The sequence below is a fragment of the Achroia grisella genome, unplaced genomic scaffold (genome assembly GCF_030625045.1).
Source record: "Achroia grisella isolate CSIRO2021 unplaced genomic scaffold, CSIRO_AGI_Agris_v1 utg1064, whole genome shotgun sequence".
Lineage (NCBI taxonomy): Eukaryota > Metazoa > Arthropoda > Insecta > Lepidoptera > Pyralidae > Achroia > Achroia grisella.
The window spans coordinates 62,777-83,209 of NW_026712568.1; the positions used below are offsets into that span (position 1 = coordinate 62,777).

The 20,433-nt window shown below is 33.7% G+C and overlaps 2 protein-coding genes across 5 annotated transcripts in view; both read left to right on the plus strand.

Annotated features, from left to right (window-relative positions):
* LOC131841565 (DNA-binding protein D-ETS-3-like) overlaps positions 1–20,433 on the plus strand; it is an 83,622-nt gene that overhangs the window by 28,585 nt on the left and 34,604 nt on the right. The window lies entirely within an intron of this gene.
* Positions 28–2,866, plus strand: LOC131841555 (IQ and AAA domain-containing protein 1-like). Its single transcript, XM_059189875.1, has one exon. It carries the CDS (start codon positions 90–92, stop codon positions 2,799–2,801), a length of 2,712 nt encoding a protein of 903 aa, XP_059045858.1. The 5' UTR covers positions 28–89; the 3' UTR covers positions 2,802–2,866.

Consider the following 20,433-nt stretch of genomic DNA (forward strand, 5'->3'; position numbering starts at 1 on the left):
ATTTTTGTCTGACATTGTATGACATGTTTTTATTTGTAATATTTTTTGTAAATATATTGTATGTCAATTATTGTATTTAATTTAAAAAAATGGCTAATAAGGAATATTATGAGCGCTGGCTAAAAATCAAAGAGCAAATGAAGACAACAATATCTGAAGACACTAGACTGAACGAATTGGCGACATTGTTTGTCGGCATTAAACCCCAAGCAACTGCTGTCGAATTAGTTGCCAGAGTATATTGTAAGTATTGTGAACTCTATAACAAGCTCTGTGATTGTTACGATCAAATGGAGCAAGTTCAGCGACGACAATATATAAAGAAACTTATCGACGCTATAACATGCCGGCTTCTTGAGCTAAAATGCACTTTAGAGCAAGTTGAAGTTTTCGAATTTACTTACTCAGACAACGCCTTACAACAGTTATTAATGGCGCCTCAAGACGTACAGATTCTCTGTCCATTTTTTTATCCATTTGAAATACGGCAGCAAGAAATGCAATACATTATAGACGAGATATTTGCGGGTAATCGCATTGGAAATCCCACTCCAACTCCTTCAGAAATTGAACGTAAGAAAGAAGAGTATTTAGAAGAAGAAAAAAGAAAACAAGAAGAGAAAGACGCAGAAATTAAAAGAAAGCTTGCTATGGGTGAAGATATCTCTTTATCTGAGAACTCTGTTACTCTTTCTCCTCAAGAATTAGAAGAAATAAAATCAAGAGAAGAATATGAGAAACATATTAATACTATTCAAAAGATGGAAAGATCAAGATTAGTAACGAGGGAAAAAACACGCAAATATAACAAAGATATCAACTTATACCTAGAGCTCGCTGGACTAAAAGCTCCACAGGTTAGAGAAGAATTAAGAATTAGAGCCGCAATTTTAATTCAAAAAGTATACAGACGTTTCATGGAGATTAAAAGAGAACAAAAGAGAGAAAAGCTACTCCGAATAAAACTTGGTATGATAATACCTTCATGGTCTCCACCCTCAGCTCATATTCGATTGGACGAGATTAAAGAACAACGTAGAAATTATCGACGTAAATATTACGAAAAATGGATTGAAGATAATATTAAAGAAAATTCACGTGTTTTACGATTACGTGAAGGAGATATAATGGAGGATATCTCAGCTGAAATTAGACAGTGGTTTCAAGAATGGTACAATGAGGTAAGATTATTTGATGAATTTCCGTGGCCCGAAGAAGGAGGATCCATCTTAGTGGTAAAAGGTGAAACATTTACTATAGAAGAATACGTTAATTGGCGTACTGCAGAAGAAAAAAGATTGAAAGCTGAAGCTGGAGCACCAAAAAGTAAAGAACAAATAAAAGCTGAAAAAATTGCAGCACGAGAGGAAAAAAAGCGACTAGCCTTTGAGGAAAAAGAAAGAGAGAAAAAACGTTTAATTGATTATAAAAAATCAAGATTGAATCCAAACAATGATCCCGGAATATACATAACAATCAGTAAGACTTTAGATCAACTACAATATACATGGTTTAACTATCAAAATCAGTGGCAAAGTATTGACAGTACTGACCCCTCAGTAGATGCTATAAAAGGTTACATTATGCAACTTATAACAGAAAACGCATATAAGGACGTGCAATTACAGCTTCGTCCGATAGTCGATGAAATGATGAAATTAGAGTTAAATCTATTACGGAATTCTCTTAAGGAAGATTATCTAATTGCTGGTATTTCTAAGCCACCACAGAGTAAGAAAAGGAAGAAGCCCAAGAAAGTAAAGCCACCTAAACCAGATAAAGTTAGTCCGGCATTTATGTTTCAACAATTAGTAGATGCAGGCATTGTAAAAAAGTATCCCCGTACCACACTTGATGATTATTGGGGTGATCAAAATTATGCTGCAGCTGATATGAGAGCTATAATTTGGACACCATCTTTTCCGTCACCTTGTATTGGAGATGTCAGAGAACAAGTCAGAAATAGATGCCTCTTGACCCTCGGCTGTTCATGTCCAAATGCAGTAAGATCTCAATTATTAGTGGGTTCTAAAGCTGCAGGCAAGAGAACTTTAATTTACGCTATAGCAACAGAAACCAATTCAATTCTTATAGATTTATCTCCTATGAATATTTACAATAAATTCCCGGGGCCAAAAAACTTAAAAACTATGTTCACATTTGTCAGTAGAATAAGTAAATTAATGCAGCCTACTGTAATAATGGTGGACAATGCAGACAAATTATTCTATAAAAAAGTTCCTAAAGAGGAAAAGTTATTCGACCCGACCAGGTTACAAAAGGATTTTTACAAAGAAGTGATAAAACCTATTCAATCCAACGACAAAATATTGGTTCTTGGGACTGCGACGGAGCCGTGGTTTGCTAAGAATCCTCTGATGTACAAAGTATTTCCTTCCCTTATTCTTATTCCGCGGACAGATTACGGAAGTTTGTCGTTGGTTCTCACCAAGATACTTATGAAATATCACGGAGTCGATCGTAATTTTAATGTTCACTCGGTGGCACAAGCTTTACGGGGATACGATATCAACACAATACGTAAAGCAGTTGCTGACTTGTTGGACGGTAACCGAGTGGCACAGCTGTATAATAGGCCTTTAGACCCGATGGAGGTGGTGAACGCAGTATTAGAGTACGATACTGTCAAATACACTGATGCGGAAGATTTTGATTTGTTCCAGCAATGGTACAATGGTTACTCGCCTTGGGGACAGAAATATGTTGACTATATGCTGATGTTAGAATCACAACTATTATACAAGTTAAAGAATGACAAGAAAAATGAGAAAAAAGAATAGGTTAGGACATTTACTATTATAATGTCTTGTGTAATTCAAATAATCCATTTCAATTACGTTAAATTCCGCTGCATGTTTTTTAATTTATTAAAGACTTTGTACTTCCTTCACAATTTTCTTTAATTAATTAATTATTATATAAGTAAGCACAATTATTATACAAATAAGTCAACGCATTAAAATTCTAAAACAACCTCTATAAACACAATGATCAACATAATATTTATACATTTTATAAAATATGATTAACGCTAATCAAAATAAAAACCAAATGTAATCTTTAAATAGCAGTACTTGTAAGTCGGTGCTCATAGAGGGTTGCTCGGAGAGGGTGCTAAAATAGTCCTGTTTATCTTGCTCCAACCCCGGTTTTGAAAATTCCTCGAATTAATGGTAGAGGGCGCTAACAATAAAGCACATTTCTAATCAATCTGCTATTTATACATAGAGGGCGCTGCTAGGACTACTTTGAATTGTATAGCTCATGTCAAATTCTATGTATTTATTATACAAGACAAATAATACTTTCCTATTTTTTTATTATTGTATTCCATGTTTTATTACTTAAACTGAGACAGAAACATGAGTTACATTGTTTAACTAATACGAATAAAAAATTAGTTTAAATTTAATCAATCTTCATGATTAGTTTTATAATTCTATAATTAGGGGAACAGCTTCGATTTCCCTCTGTTCCACAAGGTGGACCCCTGACCCGCACTCAACATACTTGATTGTTTTATGTAATCCAATTTTGTTGATATTACTTAATTTTAATCACTAAGGAGTACATTTCTTCAATTTCAAACACAAACAGCTTTTTATAGACTTATATGTCGTTTCATGACCAATCGTTATAATAATAACAATAAGGCAATACTCATCATAGTATGATGAGTGTAATTTGTCACCTCTATGAGGAGTGATAGACTAATCGGGATTGCGCCAAATTAGATCATGAAAGCCATTTAACTATCGACATGGAAACTATAAACGGGAAGTCAATCCGTCACAACTGCGCAGGCAATAACACAAACCCAAAAGTAGATCGGGCATAGGTGCTCTGAACAATAGTCGGGTTCCTACCGAAGCCGCTGGTCCCCGGCGTCACCTCCGGGTCTCCGGACGCCCCTGTCTCCGTTACTCGCCGCCATTTCCGTCGAGTGGGTCCGCCGGGGCTGGTAGGGGGAGGGGGGGAGGGGGCGTGGGAGGTTCCGATGCTCAACTACAATAGCCCCTTTATGTTTTCCCATCGCGTTGCCGCTAATCTACTAACTGATAATGTGATTAGTTGGTCGCTTCGCTGTTCATATGTAAAACGTTTGAAATTCACAATTTACTGATATGCTACTGTACTGCGGATTATTGAAAATTGCTTTGTTATAGCAATTTCGTGTGACTTATATTTTGCGTAGTGTCTTGTTTGCACTGTAAGAATCGGTGTATTTTCTAATATTGTGAAGTAGTAGGTGGTTGCTGGTACTAGTTCTACTTATACATCAGAATAACAGACAGATTATAAGTATTAACAGTTTTAATATAAATATTATAAACTTACTATTTTTTGAGATAAAAGATAACCGTATGTCGTCTTGCAATAAGATTCATCCTATTTAAGTTTCTTGCTAGTTGTTCTCAACTGAAATAGCTAAACCAACTGGCCGCTAGGTATAGTATTAAGAAATTAATATACACGAGTATATATATGTATATATATATGCAACGACGAACTGTGCCTCTGTGCCTTTCTATACTGCGCCAATAATACGCAGATTTTAAAGATTTTATTCCAATTAACTCTTCTGGCTCGAATCTAGTCCAATAGTTTGGTAATAAAAAGATTTAGTTGTATCTTATGGCATTTCCGAATTGGTACGATATTGAGACTTTCAAGAAAAAGAGTTTGTTCTTTCTTAAAAGGTCGACAACGCACTTGCAATTCGTCTGGTGTTGCGGGTGGTCACTGGCGGCAGTAAAGACTTACCATCAGTGTTGAAGGCTCGTTTGTCCCCTAAGCTATAAAAAGAAATAGCAAGTAAATATTAAAAAAAAAACAATTTCTCTCGCTTTAGATTTTTATTTTGAATGATTTTTATATTGACAACAAGTGGACTGCATACAATCTACTGCGTTCAATACCTACACATGGGATTGTTGAGACTTAACGTCTACGCTTGCGATTAAAGAAGAATTAATTTATTCCAACACAACATTATTACAGTAACATGTTGAACATAAACACCTATTTCCGCCCATCTCAAGGATTAACTTCATGAGATGGGCGGAAATATGTGTAGTATATGTATAAATAATAGTCCACTAGTTGTCAATATAGGTGATATTGGCATTTGTACTCTAAATAAAGCAAGTGCCTGTGTAGTTTGCTCAATTAATAAACGCGTCATTATGAGAATTGTAATCCGATTGCGATTTAGGCGTTAGTCTAAAAAAATAACTAATAAGTAGATCCACAAACAGTCAGAATAACTAAACTTTAAAAATAAAGAAGATGCCGAGTTAAACAAACTTTAATGTAAACAACAATAAAAACATAATTCTGTTCACAATGCTGCTGGCTGTTGCTTTGACTTCGTGTACAGATATTTAATTTTAAACCTCAAATCGTTGGCGTCATATTTCATCATGTTTAAAGGTAAATACCTTTAAACTATTCAGTAGTTATTTACAGACGTCTCACTATATTTTTACTATGAGACTCCTTTTGTGAGATAGACAGTTTTTATGGTGTCTTTCACTAAAGCAGGGCGATACCCGCGATTACCGTCGGAGTTGTGGTAGACTATCATTGCGATCTCTAGAGTCCGGCAATAGGCTCTTCGTCGGGATACCTTGGAAATTTTAGTGAATAGATGTCACATAAAACCCGTTCGCCGTCCCGAGGTGGACGTTACCACGGACGGACCATAAGGAAACTTATCTAAACAAAAAAGTTAAAGATAAAAACTGCTGAAGAATTTAGGGTATTTAATGTTTAACAATGGAAAATAGAATGTCGCGGCTGCCTGTACTTATTAGGCACATTGATTGAAGTAGAAAAAGTATAATCCATCACATTTAAAATAAGTTTCGTTGCTAAGTAACAGTTTGTATGTAACGTGCAACTGCAATCGGAACGAAGTAAATTATATTTACAACTGTATACGTAATCCACTGAATATCTCTATCAGGTTATGGGCTAGCACTAAAGTGAATATAATTTAGTGAATTCTAGAATATAGTGGTGAAAACAAATCAAAATTCTGAAAATGGCAGATGACGATACGTCGAGTCATGGAATGTACGGTATCATGAAACTCAAGGGTGCTTCGGACTTTCCCAACTGGAAATTTCAAGTACGTAATTATCTTGAAAATAAGGATTTATGGAAGATAATAGAGTTGGAACACTTTGATGACAAATTCAAAGATGACGACCGTAAAGCCCGTACTACGATTTGTTTATTATTAGATTCCTCATGTTTTACTCATGTATATAATGCGAAGACTGCTAGAGAAGTATGGTTGAGACTCTGCAGAGCATTTGAGGATAAAGGTTGGGGAAGACGCATCACGTTACAGCGACAGCTTTGGCAATGCAAACTTGAAAATTTCGACTCTATGAATAAGTATATATCGCAAATAATATACTTATCACAGCAGTTAGCTGATATTGATGCAGAAATATCAGATGATTGGATTATTTCCATCATGTTAAGTGGTTTGACTGCGGAATATAACCCGCTCATAATGGCTGTGGATAATTGTGGGAAAACAATTACTCTTGAGCAAATAAAAACCAAACTGCTACAGGAATCGAATAGACAGTCGGAGGGAAACTCAAGTGAAGTACAAGCTCTATCTGTAAATAAAGCACGAAAATCTGCGGGATCATATAAAAAACCAACCGATCGTAAGCAGATGACTTTTAAGTGCTTCAAGTGTCATAAACCAGGACACAAGGCATCAGAATGCAAAGAGACAAAGCAATATACTAAGAATGTCTCTGGGTTAGTTTGTCTGAACATGGGAGAAACTAATTCGAAAAATTGGTATCTGGACAGTGGCTGTTCTAATCATATGACGCACGATAAAAATAAGATATCGAATTACAAAAGTCAAAAAAGTGACTTAAAAGTGAAAGTAGCGAATGGTCAAGAATTACCAGTACAGGGAAAAGGAAATGTCGAACTATATACAAATGGAACATCTAAATTGAATTTAGAAGATGTTTTACACGTTCCCGATTTGTCCATGAACTTAGTCTCGGCAAGCAAACTCATAAAAAATAATTTTGAAATTAATTTAAACCAAGAAGGTTGCAGCATTAAGAAAGAAAATAAAATTATTGCGGTTTGTCAAGAAGTTGGCGGAATATATGAAATAAAGAAAAACCGATAGTCAACTTGACATTGTCAAATAAATTAATTTCAAATCTTTGGCATAAACGTTTGGCTCACCTAAGTAAAAAAAATATGTACAAATTGAATGGATTAGTAACTGGTATGAATTTAAAATCGTCAAATTTAAGTGAACCTTTAAAAATCAAGGTACAAGAGCTACGGATATCTTGGAAATAGTGCACACTGATCTCTGTGGCCCAATTGAAACAAATTCTCTAAGCGGATGCAGGTACATGTTATTATTTATTGACGATTTTTCAAGAAAGACACATGTATATTTTTTGAGAAATAAAAATCAAACATTTGCTAAATTTCGCGAATACAAGGCAGAAGTAGAGAAACAAACAAACAAATCTATTAAATGTCTAAGATCTGACAACGGTTCAGAGTATTGTAATCGTGTTTTTGACAAATTTTTGAAGTCCTCAGGTATACAACATCAGACCACCGTACCATATACACCTAAACAAAATGGTGTAGCTGAACGAGCAAACAGATCCATCATGGAGAAGATGAGAACATTGCTTTATGAAGCAAATCTCAGTAAGAAATTTTGGGCAGAGGCAGTGAACACCGTAACATATTTAAAGAACAGAAGAAATTATTAGTATTTTAACAGATTTAATTTTGGATATGTTTTTTGCTAGTAGTTCTATTGTTTACTCTTCTGTATATTGTTTTATATTATGTATGTTATTTAAATGTAGAGATGTAGAATGTCTTAAATGTAATGGATTAAGGGACCGTATTAGGCACATTGATTGAAGTAGAAAAAGTATAATCCATCACATTTAAAATAAGTGTTGTTGCTAAGTAACAATTTGTGTGTAACGTGCAACTGCAATCGGAACGAAGTAAATTATATGTACAACTGTATACTTAATCCACTGAATATCTCTATCAGTACTAACGTGTTACACTGGCGGGATACCAGTGGTTGTGAGCATTATTAACTTAGTTTAATTGTACCTTCGTGATTATTTGGAATTAACCACCAATTCTAGGAGAGGTGTGATGATCTACCTGACATTTTTTTAGTATATTGGAATGGCAAACAAACTTACGGTCCACCTGATGGTAAGTGGTAACCGTATCCTATCTATGTGAACAGTACATATCACGTTATCATGTGACGCCCGACCGATTCATGCGTTGCCATTCTGATACATGAAGAAGTTATGCCTATTATTCTATTATTTTACAGCCTTATCTAACCCAGCAATCGAAATATAGCTTATATACGTTGCATGCATAGCCCATACAAACGAGTTTTTACAAAGTCAATCGGTGCACGTATATGTTGCTAGCAATAGTTTTAAATATGAAATAATTGAAACCGTATCTGCAACACGGACAGACCAGTTCCCACAAAGATTAATGTAAGACTCCTATCCTCAAACAGATACTTATTTGATTAAAGGGATAAAAACTGATAAATAAAATATAGATTTGGAATAATGTTTTCCTTTAAAACTTTACTTATGACGTTATTAATAATAACATTAATTAATAATTTATTAAGCCACAATCATGTATAGTTATTAATTCATTTTTATAAACAATTTATTGTGATTGTAAGAGCCTGGGAACTGAGCTAGGCAGGCACGAGGCCTGTATCTCAGTAGACCTACTGGTCTACTGAGATACAGGCCTCGTAGATAACTCCTATATCATATAAATAGAGTACTCTCTATTTATGTGATATAGGAGCTTATCTATCTAATATAGAACATATACTCATTTATTGTATATTCCTTTAGCATTGCAGATATTTAGGTTTATATAAAACTTTGTGTATATATATATGTAATAACAGTAATGATTGTTATATAAATCTCGTCATACTATCCAATAAAAATGCACAAAAGCACAATTAATCAGACAAATAATCTTTTTCCATTAGTTCGTGCATACTAATCTCAGAAACCGATTTATGTACGGTTATCACTGTTGTATTATGGTAAGATTTATATACTTAGGGTTAGTTTTGCTCTAGACGGTGGACAAATAAATAAGTTATAAACTACTACAAATGAAGGTAACAAATAAGCTACAAAATCACGTCTAAGGAACTATAAAATAATATGAAATATTTTTATAAGGAAAGATTTATTCAAAGTATTGCCTTATCATTACGTTCTTCACTCTGGGTAATTGTATGTGCAAGAACTTAACATCTGCGTCGCTCGTAGCAATCTTAAAGTGTAGCAAGTTCGCTCGCGTAGCGTTTGGCTACGAGAATAGCGGGCGTAGTTTAGCACTTTACAGATCAGAGTATAGAAGTTGATAGTTTTGCCATTTTTTATATGTAGTGAATATAATATAATTTTAAATAGTTTCATTAATCTAACTGCGAATATAAACAATAACATTAGGAATATAAATCACTTAGATATAGAAAATTAAAGTATTGATTTTTAACATGAAATTTTAACTATTTTAGACAAAATTTGCCAGTTTCTGACCAAAACTAGTGTTGATTATTATAAAATGACATTGAGGTGATCTGAGTTAGTTACTACGGTACTGGAAAATGAATAGTCTCTGACTATATGTAGTAGTAAATTGTTAAAATTAATATTAAATAATTAAAATATATATGTAGTAAGCCAAGTGACATCATAAATAACTAACGGATATTAATTTATTTAAAAAAAATGGTGATCTTTATAACAACTTGTCCCGAGAGTATACCGGATTGGGAGGCTCCCAACAAAAATAAATAAGGGTGTATTTTAAAAAAAAAACAAATATTTCCCTGTTAGAAAACAGCCCGCCCACCATCTAAACTTGAGGCTGACAACATTGAGACGTCAAATCGACTCGCAATACCCGTCGTTTATCGAATTATATCGTCGATTCCTGCTAATTCGGAGGTCGTGCCCCCACTCTCCCCGACGTCTCCCCCCTCCCGTCCGCCACCCTCGCCGCCGCACCCCTCCCCCACCAACTCTAAGCTCATTTCCTGTGTGCCGCCTGCTTGTATTAATTTTAAATTAACTACGGATAACCGTGGAGCTGTCGAATTCAGCGTAAACAAACATACATATTTTATTAAATGACATATTAATAATTTCATTCGTTTATATAAAACGTGCATATAGGATGATTCCACGGTTTTAATTTGATAATTTTGTTTACTAATTATTTTGGAAGCAATAGTTAAGCTGGCCTAATGATTATAAATTTAACTACTTAATTACTACGAATTATTATAATATATAAGATTAAATTATATATAATTTATTAATTTCAGTAGTGATGTCGGTACTGCTATTTGTGTATATAGATGACGGCCTGATGGTTGACCGTCAGCTTGCTTGACATTCCATTTATATGTATTAATCACTACTTTTTATACATTTGTACTGTAGTAGCTTAGGTGATCTAGAGGTTTATCACACTGCCTTACTTCCGACCGGTGCGAGTTCGATTCTTCGCACAGTAAAAACATTTGTATTCACGAGTATGATTCTTTTTATTTGAAGTTCTCTATGTATTTAATTAACAATGTATTTATAATAATTATACCCATAACACAAGTTGTGCTTAGCTTCGGCTACATGGCGCTGTATGAATTGTCGTGGGATTATTATTATTATGAAGGATTAGAATATGAGAGCTTATTTTTTACGATTATATACTTATTGAAATCGAAATTATGTTCAAATTCCACGTTGAAATTGTCTAGTCATAAAGAGAACTACCGTCGACCGCCATATATCCCATTCCTTAATACTATTCTCGTCTATAGCCAAAGGTTACTTACCACTTACCCATAGACTCTCAGTTTGAGCCCCGTAGCCAAACCAATAATAATGAATAATATTCAACCAGACACAGTTTCCATACTACATATACACATATGGCGTTTTCAAGATATATTAAGGTTTCTTAAGGGCCGACATACTCATGTCACTCTCGGGTATTTCAAAAGCTACGGTAACCGTTTACCATCAGATTAGCCAGGAACAGATATATAACGAATAATAATAATTTAATAATATAGAATTTATTTAACTAGATCAACGATCGAGCTGATTACCCAGCAGTAAATGGTAACCGTAGCCTATATGCGAGTACACGAAGAGCGCACTACAACATCACTTCTTTATTTGATATCCGTGATACTCTTCATCAGTTACCACTGAAGATAAAGATGTCAGAGCTCTGTATCGTGTAATCTCGGTAGAGTAGCGGTTAAGCGCAAAGCTGTATTTTCGACAATCACAGTTTTGATTCCACATACACACAAATTACCATGAGTATACTTGGTTGTATGTATCTCGGTGTTTTCTACATTATGCTTGTATATATTTATTTTAAAAAATCCTAGTATTTCTATTTGTTGTGTTGTCTACCACAGCACACAAAATAATAAATGGGGACTAGACTACTAGGGTACTGTATGAATTTTTCTGGATTATTAGTATTATAAAATTTGTACCTTTTAAATTATGTTAAGGTACTATAGCGCCATGCTGCACTCACTGCTTCATAACATTGCTAACTTTTCTCATTCGTCTCTTTCTTATACACATTTTTTTGTTTACAATTCTTGCAACCATTTTTTTCATACCACTGAGATAATGAATATGATGCTAAACGATTACCAATGCCTATAACTTGCCTGAAATACCAGGATCATTACCGATCGATGATTAGAAATATTATACCCATGCTTTAAACCCCATGGATATAGTCTCTAGATCATTCGTATTCTCTATTATCATTCTATACTCATCTCTATTCATAGACACTTGCATCTTTCCTCACCCACGAGCGATAAAATACTTCCAATATGATATATTGTCGTAAAAATTTACGTTCCTCCCTACTCCACCTACTCTAATATTACAGTAAATATTTAATTTATTGCAGTTCCAATATTTATAATTTCTTGGATTGATCATTCGAATAATAAAATAGTTCTGTTTGTAATATATGGGTATGTTAAATTTTTAGGTGCCCTATAATTAATTAATAATTTTTAGACAAACATTTTTATGGAAAATATGATTAACATGAAACGTTCATACTAACTAATATCAGATCTCAAGCAACTGCTTTTTCTTAAGAACAAACTTTTATCGGGTTTAATTATAATAGTTATGGTGGAAAATTTCATAGTGGTACGTATTGTATGGATATGTTTCGGGAACATGCATACATAAAACAACATAATTTTCTATTGTAGAACAAATATGCCATCCTGTAGATGAAATGGTGACATGCATGTTTATGACGTCACTGTCATAAAGTATATTGGACATCTATGTATATATGTAAACTATTATGATGAGAAAGAGCGCAATTTGTTCTGAGCGAAGTAAACTCCGGAACCACTGCACCGATTTGAGAAATTCTTTCGCTGCATGAAAGGTACATTATTCCTGAGTGAAGTTAACTATATATTATGTTTATATCTAATATACAAAACTCATAAAGTTAATAACACCCTGGCCGATGCGGCGTGTCTACTATATGAGGTTTGTAGTAAATATATATAAATATTATGTATCAAATTTTCAAATAATTTTACAATTTTATTTATTTCTATTGTATTTAATGGACGTATGTCTATATTTTCAAGAAAATAACGTGTTTATCTATTTAAATAATAGAACTAAATAGTTTAGAAAAGTAGTGGTATTTAAATATATTATGTACCTCTTATTTATGGTTAATCAATCTCGATGTGACGTAACCACGCGATTTACATAAAATTAGTTCCATGATTACTATCACTAAATAAATGTATGTGTATTAATGTACATATATGCCACTCACACAACTCATGAAGTAGTAATAACGTAGACTGTGTAAAAAGTAATCTGTATCTAGAATGATTAGCCTTTTAGAGACTTAGCTGTAAGATGAGATTAGGCAGTGAAATTACAGGATATGAAGCGTGACATCTTAGTTATTCTGAATACCAATATATGTTTAATATCATGGGTATCATAATATCATACCATGGAATGGTGTAATTCATAAATGTAGTCAAGTAAGATTGTTAGAGATGTGGACTGTTACTAGCAAAACACCATGTCAGTTTGACCTCCACGCTGTACCCCTGGATACCATGTCACCAGTACCGTTGTCATTATGGGCTAACTGATCAGACCTCATGCACATTTTATCATCCTCCACTGATGTTACGCAAGCGTAAACCGGCGAAGCGGATCCACCATACCTTTATCACCCGGTATGTAGGTACAAAATATTAAAAATTAAATTAAATGACTATGAAATTCAAACCAATAGGATATATATCATCTGCCATCCCCGACTTAGACGTCCAAAATAAAAGTAGTAAAAATAAAGGCTTTAATCCGAACTGTGCGGGGTGGCAACGTCGCGCCACCGGAAGTGTGGGAGCGGCAACGTCGCGCCCGCATCGATCATGGCCTCACGCACACACGCAGCCGCCCCGCCCGCCCCACGCACACACCACACTGTCTAGCGCTTAAGGTGTTACAGATTTATTTAAATGAACACATTTAGACAGCCGTTCAGACATTTTAATTTATATATATTTATTCCCCTCCGATCGATCTCGCGTCCAGTTCGAATATGGATCGAAATTGCGACGGTCTCAGCCAAAGTTTGAACCTCTAACGGTACTGTTAGTCTAAAGTCTCGTAAGGCAGTAGTTGGCCTTCATCCACACACCATAAGTCCTTTTGCGGTTTTGTTTGCCAACAGCATTAGGATAGATCGAAAATTATTTTTTAAATATAGGTATATATATATACAGAGAGAGAAAGGGAACCGTAGCCTAATAGTTTGCTATTTAGACCTAAACCTCAAAGACCAAGAGTACAAATCTGGAAAACCCCAAAAAAAATTGTAATACATTTCTGGCTCTCAATGTTGAAAATATTAGTCAGTCACGCAGAGCTGTCATGTTAGATTCAACACTCAGTAGGGGCATATCATGAGTTGCAACAAATACTACGTCGATGGCATAATGACAGCCTCGATGGTCTATTGGTTTAGCATACCGCTTTACTATCCGATGGTCGCGGGTTCGATTCCTCGCACGATACAAACATTTGTATTGATGAGTATGACTATTTGTATCGGTCTGGGTGTTTTCTATGTATAATATGTATTAATTTACAAAAAAAAATACTTATATCAGTTGTCTAGCACCCATAACACAAGTTTTAGCTAGCTTAACTTGGGTCTTGATGGCGTTGTGTGAATTGTCCTGAGATTATTATTATTATTATTATAGTTTAATAGCTCTTACCATCCCATTTCTGAATGGTAACCATGCTGATGCCTCATCTAATGATAAGGAGTCAACTGGAGTCAACCCTAGCTGTAAAAATGCACTTGCAGCCCTGACTGTTGAAACGTGTAATAGAGAACAATGTGTCATAATAATCGTATGAACATGATAACCGGAAACAATACAATAAAATTACTTTGTTGTGAATTTATATATTATTGTTGTAAATTTGGCTCCTAATTGATCTGAAGAAGCAGACGGTTACACAGATAAAGAATCCGTGTTCTGTATACATAAACATCACCATGCATATCACGTTATTATGTGACGACGTGCCAATGCATTAGGAGTGCCCTTATGAACTAATAAAGAAAATAACAAAATGTAATTTTTGTGTAGCTTGAAAATTGATCTGCTTGAGAGCTGAAATAATTAATCGTTCAACATAAAAATTTAATTAATAACTGACTGGTCTAGCTACAGTATCTTATCATTATTCATTATTACAATAACACTAAACAAACTCTGTGTGTTAAAACGTTAATTTCATTTTTCCAATAAATGTATTCACAAAAAATATAGTTACATTCAATGACAGATGTTCGTTAAAAGAGATTTTTTTAATAAACATAATTTTGTATTGAAATTTGTTGCATTCGTATTTAAATGAACGTAATTACTATTACGTTACGTTCAGAGTTGCGTACGGAAACGCTACGAGCTATCACTACGATGCTACAATAAACGTAGCGCTCCGTAGCGGATAATTGTAGTTTAGTTCCATTGTTTGCGGTTGCACTTCACACTTCACCTGACTCCAATAGTATATCTTAGATAAAGTCTTTATTCGTTTCAAACAACTATAAAATGAACAACTATATCTGCAGTTAACTAAGTAAGTTAAATTGATTACTAAATATTTATAATTTAATCAGTTCGTATTAAAATTAAAGCATAATATTAAATTTATATAGTTTAATTTCCTTAAAACAGTGTAAGGAATAAGTTAATGTTCTTTAAAGTAAGACTCCCGCATTATGTATATAGTTTGTAATTTGAGTGGAGCCTATCAAGTGTATTAATAAATCCAAAAAACGCTTTAGAATGATTTACTCATCATTTTAGAAGTAAATTAAGACTAGTTAAGCTTTATTAATTTATATTAAGTAATAATAATAATAATCTCAGGACAATTTACACAGAGCCATGTAGTCCCAACTGAAGCTAAATATAGCTTGTGTTATTGGTACTAGATAATTGATAAATACATAGATTTTTTTTTAAATAAATATGTATATTTTATATATGTACATATGCATATATATTTTTTAGGTATACCAACTGTACCATTTTGCTTTGATTGTATCGTGACTTTCTTCTGGTGAATACTGCTTATTAAATTGCCTTAGATATATGCATACAGGACTCAAACTAGTAACACCTCTAATGCATAGGGGACTAAAATGGAGCAATTTCGAGATATCTACTTCACACGATCCCACGGCCTCCCGCTGTTCTATAGATAATGGGGTCCATGGAGTCCACTTGATATATGATGCCTGTAATAGCATCTGTAAACCAACAGACATAAAACCAGTCCCCCAATTAAAGTACTTATTAGAAACTAATTTATATATTAAATAATAAAATAATTAAATGTTTTATTTGAATTACTGCAATGTACAAGTGGTAACCGTTTTAAAATTTTTTTTATTAAATGCGTAGAAGTGGCTTTCCTATTATTCTCGTATGTCGTCTATATCATTATAAGAATACGTGAAGCCAAAATTTCGTTTGTTTCGTCGTTCGTTTTTAGAAAGTTATATATTTTTATATATTTTATAACTTTCTAGAAAGAACTATTTATATATATATATTTAATTTTACATAGTACATAGAATCTCAAAGATATTCAAACTTAAAATTTGGACTTATTGATTAAATAATACGCACTATTCTAGCAACAACGTATTCGAAATTGTAGGAACAGATAGTGTTCCTGACCACTATAAACAGTCATATTCAGAAGTTAAATGTTTATATAAAACTTGAAAACTCGAACATAGGAGAACAAATTAATTAAACGGCTGAACGTTAGACTCTGACACGAGCATAAATCTAGTAACAAAGTACATATCCACGAAAAGCAAACACTGTAGCCATATCAAAGGACGTTGAAGAGCAGCAAATGAATCTATCTGCACAGTCCTGCACATACGAGATAGAATGAGATAGCGACATATAGCCCACAGATGTAGATGTAGATAGACGTCGCAAATATTGAAATTTATATAAAAATTAAGCATATCGTTGATTTACGTCAAAACTTAATTATCAATATCAAATTCTTATACACTATACAATATCTTGTCTAATGTTTTTCATCAGCTGTTGAAACTTTTTTTAATATAAATTTTATCTACGAGCTCGGAATTGAAGTTTTGAGACTTACCATATAATACGAGACAAAATTCGACATATTTAGTCCTCACAACTCAGACTATCTATAAGTACATGTACATGTAATCATATATGGTGTCTCTATATTACAGCACCTTCTAATGTGGTATATAGTGACATGGCATCATGTCTAGCGTTGTTTATGTACTTTATATGTACCACTACATAGTTACCAATTACCACCAATGAACCTTTAGCTTATTTGCCATTCCTTTAATTTATTCATTTATTAATAATGTAATTTTATATGTTACCAATCTAATCTCGGTTTAAGAGGCCCCTTGGCCGACTTACGTGAACACTCACCTTTACCGCTCGTGTTTCTCTCACTGCCTAATCGAATCTAATAAGGGCCTGCTAGTGCAGTTTTACAAACATATGCTAATATATAACTTACTGCAGTTTTAGACAGGCCAAGATCTTTTAGAGAAACTTCTAATTTTTTAGAGAATCTTCTAAGAATTTTTTATTATTTCGTTTATTAGTTGTTAATATTTATTTGTTATTATTGCATGTTCTTTAGGTATATATTTGTTTCAGATGGTACAGTCAACTCTACCAGTACTACACATTTAGTTATTTTTATTTATAGGATATATATATGGTATGGTATGATGAAACAACCACATCGACACAGTAAAACATATCTATGTTCGCTTGTGATTAGATGACGCAGACATACTAAGATATTAATATTATTATTATAATATAATTGAGAATTGTTGTCAAGTTCGCTATTCAACAAAGTAGCTCGTCTTGTGCTTTATCCGTCGCAGATATTTGTCTTAAAAAAAATGGAGAAAGAGTATTATGTCTTTACTCTAACGGAATTATCTAGGCGTAAAGTATATTATATAAATAATATACTTTATATATATATATATTATATTATATTATATAGTATATTACTGTAAAGTTTCATCAAAATCCGTACAGTAGTTTTGTCGTGAAACAGTAAAAACAAACATCCATCCATTCAACTATCTATCCATAATCACTAACTTGCGTGTTTATAATATTATTAAGATTAATATTGTCCGATTTTAAAAATAACGGTAGACGAATACATGGCATAATGTGTGTATGCCGTTATCAAAACCGTTTCCACATATACAGAATTGTAAACAAACATTGTGTTCGAATTCAAGAGGCAATATGCCTAAATTCAGCCAATTATATGGACAATTATCAAGATAGGAAAAAACGGCACAACGGTGCAATTTATAAAAAAAATAAAAGCGGACACAATAGCAGTGGCCGTCGACATTGTTCCCACGTCGAAGCGGTACGGGGGAATTAAAAAAAAAAAGGTAACAGCATCGAGCACCCTGCGGCAGAGAGCCACCTATAATGAAAACGCCTTTGCCCTAAACCCGTAAAGATATTAAGGCTGTATCAGAAAATCACTGACAATATTACCAGACGTCGTACAAGTTGGCGGCTCACAAAGCGTTCTGATTACGGACGCCGAAGCACCTCATCATTATCTACCGCCCGCCCTGTTTATTTTTCTCAGATAAAGATTAGCCGGAGTGTTGTGCTATTGGCGGGGTGGCGTTATAGGGTGAGCGGGGCGGTGTCGGGGCGTGTCAACGGGACTCCGCCCCCGGGGCTCCGTCGGCCGCGAAGTGTGAAACGGTCGCCTGGGCCGTACGTACGAGCCATGCCGTGGACGGAGCCCTGACGCCATGCTCGACATCAAAAGCTCAGCCGACTACCTGAGTCGGTCGGGCACGTTCACCAACTTCTCTATGCTGTTTGCTGGTGAATATACGAGTACTTACTTATTGAGTGACGTGTTCTGTGAAGTGTTGTGCTGCGCTCTGTGGTTTGGGCCCGGTAGATGTTGGTCCCATCGATTAAGTTTCTATATTTTTTGTAATACGTCTAATTAATTCTATAACCCATCGTAAGTACGCACGTAAGAAGTTATATTGGAAGATTATAATTTGATAGTGATGTTTTTGGGAATATTCCAATACGAGAATGAACATATGCCTATTAAATGAATGAAAGATATATATTTATATTTCTTATAGTAGACATACGCGTAGTAATTTAGTAGTTTTTGAAAAACTGCCTAACAATGCTTTTTGTTTATTCCCAAAGGAGAATAAATGCCAGTTAAATTAGAATTCTTTATGTTATATTAAACGCCGGGGAAAAATTTGATTGTAGCAAAATTCATATATTATCACATTCGTATAAAACCAAAATATTGCTAGATATTTAAAGATAATTTTCCATTTTATAGATATAAAAGCCGTCTATAGAAAATCCAAACTAATAAATAAATTTACATTCTTCACTCAGTTCGCTCTGGGAAACATCGTGGTTGATTCCTGGTGAGTTCGCCCTGCTGGGCCTCCTGGTCTGATTGTATACTCATCCTATCATCCTCCACCGATGCCTCGCCAAAATGTACATAGGTTTTATAAAATGTTTAAATCGTTAAAATTAAAATACCTATCTGTGAATTTTGCAGACACATGTTATAAATCGTATATACTGTAATTCGGTTATATCGGATTGTAGTTTGCACCTATAGGAACTTCCAATAACTTATTCTTGTCAAATAACATTATACGGTTTACCATAAATATTACACATTCATATTCATTGCACATTTAAAGATATTCTTTTAGTGTACCGTTTATTGTCTTTTAAAACTCGCGTTAAAGTTGATATTAAGTGTTTGTTTAAAAATTGTTTTACATTTAAATAAAATTTAACGCAATATATTCAAACGGCAACCAATAAGCCCCACCACTTGTATAGTATATATATAGATAGATTTAAAAAAATGTTTTTTATTATTTTAACTAATATTTTTATAATTATTTACGGCAATTTAATATACTAAGCTCAGGGCAGCGTCTGGCTGCGTCAGCGTCAAACAAAACAAATATTTATTTCAATTTGCAATACATGAATTCAGTTTTTAATAACATTAAATATAGTGTACAGAGTACGGACTAGCGGTTACGATAGTCTAGCGGTTTATCACCTTACTTCCAATTGCGGCGGCTTCGATTCCTTACATGATTTTTTGTGAATCGGTCTGGGTATATCATTTATCTAGTACCTACCTATAACACAAGCTCTGCTTAGCTTGGGACTGGATGACGCTGTGTAAGTTGTTCTGGGTTATTATTATTATCATTTGATATTTATACAAAAAATTTAGAGTAACAGCATACAGCCAGTGTAGTTCATTGATTTTTTTATAATTGATTAATTAATATTTTATGATTTTTGGTAGTAATTTCCGCTTCAGAATTTAAATTGATGTGACATTTCAATTAATTCAATATTAATCATAATGAATTGACGGAATGAGTTTCTATATTTTTTAACATGCAAATTATTATTTTAAAAAAACTAATGTATAAATAAATACATAAGCACGCCGACGGACGATAGTCTTTTATATTTTTTTAATTACAGTTAAAAATTTATAGAAATCTGTCGTCGATAATAGTTCATTAGATTATTATGTATTCACTATTTGAAGAAGAAAATTTAAACTCCAT

Excerpts from the sequence above, each read along its gene's own strand:
- LOC131841555 (XM_059189875.1), top strand. The coding sequence starts at position 90 with ATGGCTAATAAGGAATATTATGAGCGCTGGCTAAAAATCAAAGAGCAA.